The 10,564-nt window shown below is 53.0% G+C and overlaps 1 protein-coding gene across 1 annotated transcript; it reads left to right on the top strand.

The window, feature by feature from the left end:
- Positions 1-5,827: 5,827 nt before the first annotated feature.
- On the top strand, positions 5,828-10,309 carry KRT13 (keratin 13). Its single transcript, XM_019980632.2, has 8 exons — positions 5,828-6,375; positions 7,609-7,691; positions 8,009-8,165; positions 8,355-8,516; positions 8,606-8,731; positions 8,826-9,046; positions 9,644-9,666; positions 9,983-10,309. Exons 1-8 carry the CDS (start codon positions 5,893-5,895, stop codon positions 10,030-10,032), a joined length of 1,305 nt encoding a protein of 434 aa, XP_019836191.2. The 5' UTR covers positions 5,828-5,892; the 3' UTR covers positions 10,033-10,309.
- The last annotated feature ends 255 nt before the right edge of the window (positions 10,310-10,564 follow it).

The raw sequence follows: 10,564 nt of genomic DNA, 5'->3' as shown, positions 1-10,564 counted from the left end.
CTATCGGAGAGGCCCTTGCAACTTGCCAAGTTCTGTCCCGTGCCTGACCCTGGAGTGAGATGCCCACTCCCAGGGAGAGTGCATGCCAGGCTGAGTCCTTAAATTGTCTCCGGGCATAGACAGCCACCTCCTGCCTGTCCCTGGATGGAGGTTGGGCTAAGTTTCCAGCCAATCCAGGAAGCAGGCAGCAGGCCTCCCTCTGCTGCTGAGAGGGCAGCTTTGGGACTAGGGATTAGGGCTCTGGGAGTGTCCTGGGTTCAGGCTGGCCTTCTCAGAGCAGGCATGGGGCATGCCCACCTTTCTCACTGAGGACTCTGAGTCCCTGTCCCCCTCTGGGTCTCAATCTCTCTATTTTACATGGAAGATTCTGATTGGACAAGATGATCTTGAGGTTCTCGATGAGCTGCTCTGCATCCTGAGACCTCAGAGGGGAGCCTGACCTGGGAGACCTGTGGCAGCAGGGGTGGTGTCTGCTCAATGCACAGCTGAGTCCTCAGCGGGGCCTCTCAGTAAATATTTATTGCATGAGTGCATGAACTTTTTTCTCTTTTGCTCCTTCCTGCCTTAGGCATGGCTCTGGACATTCACTGGTGTCTTGGGTGTGTGCCCACCTAAGGGTCACCTGTCCCTCCACGGGCAGCTGGCTGCACGAAGGAAAATAAAATGATGCCAGCTTTTCCCATGAGATTTGGAGCTGGGGTGACCTCACTGGATACAATTTCTGCTACATATTCCTTCTCATTTAAAGCCAGCAGACAACGTGTCTCTGAAACAACTTTTCAGGCAGTTGGCCAGCGCTGCCCTCTGCCAGGAAAGATATTCAGAGATATATTTGACAAAGCCCCTGTCTTCAGGGAATGTAAGACTGAGTGGGGGAAATAAAACCAGAATGCCACCAGCTGTTTCCTGTCTGGCTGCTGCAGGTGCCATGCTGGCTGCAGGAACCAGAGAGGGAGGCGAAGCAATGAGTTGGCACAGGACGGAGGACCGAAGAATATTCTGATGGGTCATCTAACAACGAGAAGCTTGCATTTCCTCATTTGTAACAGGGAGGGGAGAGGAACCTTCCGCCTTCTGGGAGCTCCTGGATGTCAGGTGCTTCTCAGATACTCACTGTCTGATGTCTGTTTTTGTTATGGCCACCGAGGCACTGAAAGGTTGAATAACTTTCCCAAGGTCACACAGCCAGTCTATGGCAGACGTAGGGTTGGAACTCAGGTCCACTTAATTCAAAGCCTGTACTGGCCTCTATGGGTTTCTGGGGAACTCAGGTGGTAATAACAGGGATTTTAGAAAGCTGAGTATGTAGAAATATAAAGCCCTGAGACTTTGAGGCTAATCTGAAGAAGGCTCCTGAGGACTGCTGTGTCAAGCAGGTGTTTCTGAGGATGCAGGATGCCCAGAGGGCTTGGGTCCACCATCTGGGCAGGGTCTGCCTTTTACAAGGTGACTCTCTCCTGTCAGGGAACCTTAAGACCCTTTGGGAGGTGGTCAACCAGACTGGGGACTTCCCAGGTGGCTCAGTGAGTAAAGAATCTGCCTGCAGTGCAGGAGACACAGGAGACACAGGTTGGATCCCTGGGTCAGGAAGATCTCCTGGAGGAGGGAATGGCAACGCATTCCAGTATTCTTGCCTAGAGAATCCTGTGGACAGAGGAGCTTGGCAGACTACAGTCCATGGGGTCACAAAAAGTCAGACACGACTGAAGTGACTGAGCATGCACATGCATGCACAGCCAGTCTGGGCTCCAGACCCCCTGTGGTCCCGGGAGAGACAGAAGGAGGCAGGAGCCTGATCCAAGATTCAAGCGAGGAACTCTGGTTAGGAGCTGGAAGCAGGGTTTAGGCCTCAGCTCTGCAGATGAACAGTCTGGTGACTCTGGATAAATCTTTGAGAACCAGAGCCCCAGAGGGCATTGCTGAAGGAAACCTAGAAGTCATCTCAATGGAAGGCCCCCAGTGAATCAGCGGTCGACCTAGAAATCCACGTATTTCTTTCTTTCCCATTGCCCTGGGTCTCTGCATTCCAAGTCTCAGTTTCCCTCACCTGTGAAATGAGGGGGTTGAATGGGAAATTTTCTACAAAGATTTAGGCTTTGACATTCTGCACTGAGTGAGTACCCGGAAAATCCCCCGAAGTACCTGAGAAATCAGGTCAGACAGCAGACAGGCTGACCACCGAGCCATCAGTTCACAGGCCTAACCTCTGTGGGCTGCAGGACCATCCACCAGGTGGGTCTTGGGTGAGAGGAGGCCTGAGAATGGCGAGGGCAACAGAGGCTCGTCTTTGGATGGGACAGTGCTAGCACTGGTCGGAAAGGGATTAACCAGGCAATGGTTAAGGGTGCAGACCCTAGAGCCAGAGGTTTGAATCTTGGCTCTGACATAGTCAGGTTTGGGCAATGCCATCAGCCTCTCTGGGCCTTAATTCCTCATCTGCAAAAAGGATATGATTAAAATAGTAGAGTTGTTAAAAGGACCAAATAAAGTCATGCTGGTAATGAGTTTCACAGAGTGTTCAAGATGTTAGCTAGTGTTATTCTATTATTTTTTAACACATATGGAATGGGATACTCAGAGATCAGACACTGAGTTTGCAGCAAGGCTTGGAGACACCAACCGGTAAGGTAGCAAGAGCCAGATGCCAGCTTAAATCTTGACTTCACGGCGACCTTGGACTAGTGACTTCGTCTCCCTCAGCTGCTTCATCTATAAAATGGGGCCAAATAAAACCCCTCACCTGTTGTTGTGCAGACTCAGTGACAACCTGTCAAGACGAGCCTCTTCTGCAGGGTTACTCATACATGGGGCTTTCCCTCCCCCTCCCTGGAAATGTTATAGAGGAAGGGACTAAATCTGTAGTTTTGCCAGAAAGCAAAGAAGGGAGCTTTAGACCTGTGAGCAGGGCCTCAGCCCCATCACTGGGTCCTGTCCCATCTGACCCAGGGCTGAGAGAGGACAAACAGGGTCCCCCATATGGCTCTCTGCCCAGGTCCCTCTAGGAAGGCTGGCAGGTGTCCCCGGCTCTGTGGGTCCTGGGGTTCACTTCATGGTCAGAGGAAGGCATTCCTGTGTCAAGGCATCGCATACCCTCCTCGGGAGGGGTGGGGAGGGGCTGTGCCCTGACCCTGTGAGAGAGGCATGTCCTGGCCACCGTGGGCCTCCAGAGGACCTGTGATTATTGTTCCTCTGAGGGGCGTTGGCTGAACCTGCTCTTCAGCCCCGGGAGGATCGTCATTCTAGGCCTGGCAGGTTCCATTAATCACCTTCTTGTCTGTTTTGATCCCCACTGAGAGAGAGAGAGGGCTCCTGCTTTGGGCTGAATCACACCTTTTCAGCGAGAGAGCTGAGCCATCAGTTTGGGGCAGGAGAGCTGGGCAGGGTCAGGGGTAAGGCTAAATCCCTGGTCTCACCAGGTTTTGGAGCACCGCGGCCCACCCTGGCTCTCTCCCTGATGCTGACACCTGCAAAGGGAGATGCAGGCCCACTTTCCCACCTGAAGACAACAAAGGCCAAGAAAGCCCTGACTCAGAACTTTCCTTTCTGGTATTGCAGAATCAGCAAAAGGGTTTCCAGGACAACCTCAAGTCACCTCACCCCAGCCCCTGGCCTATCCCACCAAGCCCCTCAGGCTGTTGTGGGCAGAGGGCAGCTCCCAGGAGGCCATTCACGGCCACCATGGCCTCCTTGGTAAGTGGAACCTGGAAGCCTGAGTCCTGGGTCCACCATTCTCAGCCCTGGAACCTCTCTTTCTATTCTGGGCTTCTGAGAGGCCAGCTCAAGGCCCTTTACTTTTGGCTCGAGAAGGAAATGGCAACCCACTCCAGTATTCTTGCCCGGAGAATCCCGTGGACAGAGGAGCCTGTCGGGCTGCAGTCCATGGGGTGGCAAAGAGTCGGACATGACTGAGTGACTAGGCGTGAAGGTGAGGCCTCCTCTGGTGGGCTTCCTAAGTGGACCCTGAGTCTCAGGCACACCCCAGGCTCCTTGGCAGGGACCCTGGCCCCGGGCCCTAGGTCATATCCTCCATGTGGCCTCTTGGTCAAACATGCACAGGCTGAGTCAGGCATCACGTGGTTGTGGGACTAGAAAGAGCTCAGTATTACAAGACTTCCTTTTTGGAACTGGCTATGCCTCTGAGGCTGCTGCTGTAATGAAATCATTAAACCCATGGATCAGGCTGACCTAGGGCTTCTCAACCTGGACACAATTGACCTTCTGGGCTGGAGGATTCTTGGTGGCAGGGGCTGTCCTGTGCACTGTAGGGTATTCAGCGGTATCTCTGGTCTCTGTCCTCCAGATACCAATAGTATCCCTTTGGTGTGACGAACAAAATGTCTCCAGACACTATGAAATGTCCCTTGGGAAGCAAAATAGCCCCTGGCTGAGAACCTCTAGATTGATCTATGGTAATGGAGTTGGAATTATTGTTATATTAGGGGAATGGGGGATATGGATGGCAATTGACCAGGAAAAGGTACAATGAGATTTATAGGGAGTTGGAAATGTTCTGAGTGGTAGCTTAAAATTTCATAGCTGGGGATCCCACATTAAGATCCCCACAACTAGATCCCACATTAAGCCGGATGCTTATAATTTGTCTATTTTGCTGTAGGAAAAAATATGCCTAAAGAATGAGCCTAGTCTGATTCAGGTCAATGTACGGCAAAACCCACTACAATATTGTAAAGTAATTAGCCTCCAATTAAAATAAATTAATTAATTAAATTAAAAAAATGAAAAAAAATAAAAAAGAATGAGCCTAGTGTCAAACAGATCCAGACTTGGGTTTCAGTCCTGACTCTGCCCTGAAGGCTTAGTTTCCTTCTCTGTAAAATGGGGATAATAGTAGGGTCAACTTTCCTGGGCCACTGCAAAGATTAAACAAGGTGTGCATGCTTAGTTGCTAAGTCATGTCTGATTCTTTGAGAACCCATGGACTGTAGCCAAGGAGGCTCCTCTGTCCATGGGATTTCCCAGGCAAGAATACTAGAGTGGGTTGCCATCTCCTTCTCCAGGGGATCTTCCCCACCCAGGGACTGAACACAAGTCTCCTGCATTGGCAGGAGAATGGATCCTTTACCACTGAGCCACCAGGGAAGCCCCTTAAACAAGGCAGTCGCCATAAAATTCGTAGCCCAGCGCTTGCATATGGCAAGTGATCTGAGGGTGTTAGCTCTTACCACGTGTGGGTCCCCTTGCTCTTTCTATGCCTCCCTTTCCCCAGCTGTGTCAGATGGTCCCTAAGGTTCCTTGCCACTGTGACTTTATCTGATGGTCTTGGGGCCACTTTTTTTTCTCAGCCCAAACACCTTCAAGGTCATTGATTCTACAGGACCAAGCAAAGTTTATCATTGTTGCTAGGAGCAATGGAGTAGATGAAGTGCCGAGAAGCACACAGAGCATCTCAGTCAGACTTTTTAGAAATAGGACGAAGGGAGGCAGAGGGCTACTTTGCAGCTTCCTTCCCTCTGCAGAGGCTCCCTGGCAGGCAGGTGCAGCTCAGTCCCCGTTCTAACATTGGGTGGGGCCGATGGGAGTGAGTTCCCTAAGTGGAGAGGTGAGACAGAATTCAGTTGTCAAAGGGTAGTCTCAAGGAGAACACTGTTCCCTCTGAATCATCCCTTTTGTTAAGGATTAAAAAAAAAAAAAAAAGGCCCCTTCCCCCAGAGGCACAACCCACCCTGGAGAACGGAGGTAACTGAGCTTGTGGGAAACATAGGTGCAGTTGGCACCAGTCAGAGGGTGGGGAAGGGAGGAGAGAAGATAGGGCCATCGTCCAACCCCTTGGAAGGTGTATAAAAGGCATCCACTCCAGAGGAGAACCACAGTCCTCGGCCAGACCAAGCCAAGCTCCTGCCTCACCTGCTCTCTGCCCATCTCACTCTCACCATGAGCTGCCGCCTGCAGAGTTCCTCCGCCAGCTATGGAGGTGGCTTCGGGGGTGGCTCTTGCCAGCTCGGAGGAGGTCGCAGTATTTCTACCTGCTCAACCCGGTTTGTCTCTGGGGGATCTGCTGGGGGCTTTGGGGGTGGTGTGAGCTGCGGCTTCGGTGGAGGGGCCGGTAGTGGCTATGGGGGTGGCTTCGGAGGCAGCTTCGGAGGTGGCTTCGGAGGTGGCTTTGGTGGGGGTTTTGGTGGAGGCTTCGGTGACTTCGGCGGTGGAGATGGCGGCCTCCTCTCCGGCAATGAGAAGATCACCATGCAGAATCTCAACGACCGCCTGGCCTCCTACCTGGAGAAGGTTCGTGCCCTGGAGGAGGCCAATGCTGACCTGGAGGTGAAGATCCGTGACTGGCACCTGAAGCAGACCCCAACCAGCCCGGAGCGTGACTACAGTCCCTACTTCAAGACCATTGATGAACTCCGGGACAAGGTGAGCCCTTGTAGGTTGAGCAGGGTTCTCCTGCGAGCAGGGCAGAGACTCGATGGCCAGGAAATGCAGGGTCCCCAGGGACCAGCAGATGCAGTGTAGATGGACTTCTTACCCTTCCTTTGGGTGAAAATCTAGGCTTTTACTGCCTATCAAGCATCTCTACTCCAGATGGTCTTTCTCATGCTACGAGTTTTCTCTCATTATTCATTTTTATTGTTCTTACTCATGCCAACATTTTTTTTTTGTTTGTTTGTTTTACTGCTTTCCAAACAGTTATGTTGTTAGTGACTTGATCTCTATAATCCTAACCCACTGGGTTATTTGGAAACTGTGACAGCTTTAAAAGCCACTAAGAGTGGATAAAATCAACAGAGAAAGGAATACATGTTCATTCATTGGTCTGGGAACACTGGTTTGTTTTGTAGGGCCCCCCTTTAAACTAGTGTTCTTAACTGGCCTCAACCAGGTGGGGGAGATGCAGGCAGTGCTATGCTGAGATTCTCTCACTCTGTGAGGCCAGCCTGTTGGAACAGAAATCCACCTGCCTGGGCTGGGTCCCAGCTATGTGGGGTGGATTTTAAGTGCTTTGGAACACAAAAGTTGAGACAGGAAATTCAAATTGATGTGGATATTTATTGAAATTCCACTCTGCTCAGTGGGGAGGCCAGCTCCAGTGAAGTTATGAACTGTAGGGAGCGAGGCGGATTCTTTCCTGATCTTTAAAAATTAGTTAATTAATTAGGCTATGCAGGTCCCAGTTGCAGCACAGGAGATTTTTAAATTGTGACTTATGGGATCCAATTCCCTGACCAGGGATTGAACCCAACTCCACCTGGGAACTCGGAGTCCTAACCACTGGACCACCAGGGAAGTCCCCTCTCCTGATCTTAAGGGGAAGGAAGGGGCTCAAGACTGTGACTTTATCAGATTGCTAGTGTGAGGCTGTGGAGACATGACTAACCACAGATATCCTTGTTGGGGTCGCTCCCCTGCAATGCACATACAGATCACCATGACCAGACACAGAACGCCGGAGTGACAGAACAATCTAGGGGGACCTATCTCATCCCTCACTTTACAGAGAGGAACCGAGGCCCAAAGAGAAGTGCCTTGTCCCAGCTCGCAGGGACAGGGAGCAGGCAGAGCTGCACAGCCACCCATCCAGTCCATGTTTTCTCAGTCCTCCTCCCCGAGCTCGTGGACCCTCCAGTGGTCACTTTCTGTATTTTGCAGATCTTGGCGGCCACCATTGACAACAACCGGATCATCCTGGAGATTGACAATGCCCGGCTGGCTGCCGACGACTTCAGGCTCAAGTGAGTTTTATTTCCCTCCTTCCGCTTACTCAGCAGTTCTTGTTTTAGACAAATGTTCCTCTGATCAATGTAATCCTAGCATCCCAGGAGTGAAGGTCTTGGGGAAGGAGCAGAGTTCAGAGGAGGGTAGGGGCGTCTCCAATTTCACTTCTTTCCCTTTCTCTCTCTCTCTGTTTCTTTCTTTCTTTCTTTCTTTTTTTAATTTGAGCAGAGAAAGGTTTATTGCAGAGTCAAGCAAGGGCAATGTGTGGCTTCTGCTCAAAACCTTCAATTCCTAATACCATTTCTGTGTTGTTTTTCATTAAAAAAAATATTAGGTATGAGAACGAGCTGACCCTGCGCCAGAGCGTGGAGGCCGACATTAACGGCCTGCGCAGGGTGCTGGATGAGCTGACCCTGACCAAGACAGACCTGGAGATGCAGATTGAGAGCTTGAATGAGGAGCTGGCCTACCTGAAGAAGAACCATGAGGAGGTGAGAGGGGGGAGCTGGGCCTGCTGTGGCTGAATTACCTCCAGTAAGAACGGGGAGCCCTCTGCTGAGGTCAGACTCAGCCCTCCACAGTGGAACCTTGAAGCACTTTCTGGAACATTCTGGTAGCATTCAGAGCCGAGGAAAGGCAGGCTGAGGAATTTCACGTGTCTTCCTTTCCCATCCCCACAGGAGATGAAGGAGTTCAGCAAACAGATGGTCGGCCAGGTCAACGTGGAGATGGATGCCACCCCGGGCATTGACCTGACCCGTGTGCTGGCAGAGATGAGGGAGCAGTACGAGGCCATGGCAGAGAAGAACCGCCGGGATGCTGAGGAATGGTTCCACAGCAAGGTACCTGGCTGTCTCACCCGGCCGAGCCAGAGGGTGCCTGGGCCATCCAGCTGGGCTCCTCCGTCACCTCTGTCCTGCTTGAATTCCAGAGTGCCGAGCTGAACAAGGAGGTGACTTCCAGCACGGCCTTGATCCAGACCAGCAAGACAGAGATCACCGAGCTCAGGCGCACACTCCAGGGCCTGGAGATTGAGCTGCAGTCTCAGCTGAGCATGGTACACCGGCTGCCCTCTGCCTTGTGGCTGCCCCCTCGAGGCCCCTCCCCCAGGCCTGGCATCCCTCAGACCTTCTCCTCTGCTGTCCCACCAGAAAGCCGGGCTGGAGAGCACGCTGGCGGAGACGGAGTGCCGCTACGCCCTGCAGCTGCAGCAGATCCAGGGTCTCATTAGCAGCATTGAGGCCCAGCTGAGCGAGCTCCGCAGTGAGATGGAGTGCCAGAACCAGGAGTACAAGATGCTGCTGGACATCAAGACACGACTGGAGCAGGAGATCGCCACCTACCGCAGCCTGCTAGAGGGCCAGGACTCCAAGTAGGTCCCACAGGAAAGGGACTGGGGAACTCTGTGCTTTCAGAGCAGGCAGGGTCTTAGGGATCGTGTCTGGGAGGGGAGGGCATCTGTCTGCACTTTAACAGCTTGGACCAAAATCCAGGACCAGAGCTTTTTCCTTGTCTTCTGGCATCAGACTGTGGGGGCATTTCTTTTAACCTTCTCATCTGGGCCTCTGGATTAGACTTGGCAGGGTTAGGGACCATGAAGAAAATATGAGCTTGGATTCAGGACAGCCCAACAAAGCTATTAAACTAGAGATTGAACTGCCTTCAGACTGTTTGCAGGGGCCAGGCCATCCTTGTAGGCTCAAGGGAAGGGTAGAGGGTCCAGTGAAACAAAAGGAGGACAAAACTCCCAGCAAATGCTCAACAGCATCTTCTGAGGCTTCACAGACAGACAGACAGACAGGACAGGTCTGGGTTCACCTGATGTTGCTGCCCTGTGGGCTGGGGGCACAGCTGAGAAAAGAGCCCAACTCAGGAGCTCCAAGGGCTCCTGGGTGGCTCCAGCTGAGGACAGGTAAGCGGCTGCTCTTGGTTGCCTTCCGTTCATGGCTGCCTCTCTCCTCTCTCCCAGGTTGATCGGTTTCACCACAGGAGGTAAGAAAACAACCCAGTGGCAGAGGCGATCAGGCTCCTATTCATTGGCCTGGGGTGGGGGTGGGGGGGAGGCAGGAGGCAGGGCTGGGCTCCCCCGTGTAGGGAGTGGGATGGGGCTGGAGCAGCAGTGGTCACCTGCTCCTCCGTTTTCCTTGCTGCCCCGCAGATGCATGGGGCTCAGACAGTAACACAGAATGCCCATCACCTACCCCCCGACCTGACCTACTCGGGGTTTGGGGCCCTCCTGGGGGGGCCCAGGCTGGCCTGAGGTGGGTCTCCTCCAGCCTGAAGGTCTTTTGCCTCCTTCCTTTTCCAGGAAACTCCGGCAGCAACTCCAGTCGCCGGGTTCCAGAAAGTAGGCCTTAAATCTGCCAAGCGGTCCCTCCCTCTGTCTTCAGCACCCAGAGGAGGAGAGAGCTGCCGGCTCCCTGCAGGAGCGAGGGAGGCACTGCAAGGGGCCTCGGCCACTCTGTGCCCGGCCACCCCTCTTCCGAGGGTGGCCGCTCCCTGCCCTGCCCTGCCCTGTCCCCACCCCCCAGGTCTGCTTGCTCTTCTCCCTGACCTGGCTCCTTTCTGATTCCTCAGCTTCTCCACTGAAAAGAAAAGCTAATTCAATAAAATTTCCCAGCTTCTTGCAAACGTATTTTTGACTCTGGCCTGGTTTCTGGGGGTGGCGCCTGCCAAGGCCCTGGCTGGGGATGGTGGGGGTTGGGGGGCAGGTGTGGTCCGGCCGAGTGGCCCACCCTGAGGAGGCTCGGCCCAGAGAGCTCTGAGCTGGGAAGGACACAAGGCACCCGGGCTGACAAACACAGGGACACAGGTGGCTCATGGATGACGGCACTCTGTAAATGTGGACTTGCAGGGGTACTCGGGCCAGTTCGGTACCCTAGAGGACATC

This window comes from Bos indicus, chromosome 19 (genome assembly GCF_029378745.1).
Source record: "Bos indicus isolate NIAB-ARS_2022 breed Sahiwal x Tharparkar chromosome 19, NIAB-ARS_B.indTharparkar_mat_pri_1.0, whole genome shotgun sequence".
NCBI lineage: Eukaryota > Metazoa > Chordata > Mammalia > Artiodactyla > Bovidae > Bos > Bos indicus.
Note: the sequence above shows the minus strand (reverse complement) of the source record. Positions and strands in the feature narration are given on the sequence as shown.

What these genes read in the sequence shown, in the direction of transcription:
- KRT13 (XM_019980632.2), top strand. Translation starts at nt 5,893, where the DNA reads ATGAGCTGCCGCCTGCAGAGTTCCTCCGCCAGCTATGGAGGTGGCTTC. An exon ending in TGAAGAAGAACCATGAGGAG is followed by an intron (nt 8,166 to 8,354) that starts GTGAGAGGGGGG and finishes CCATCCCCACAG; the next exon opens with GAGATGAAGGAGTTCAGCAA. An exon ending in CTAGAGGGCCAGGACTCCAA is followed by an intron (nt 9,047 to 9,643) that starts GTAGGTCCCACA and finishes CCTCTCTCCCAG; the next exon opens with GTTGATCGGTTTCACCACAG.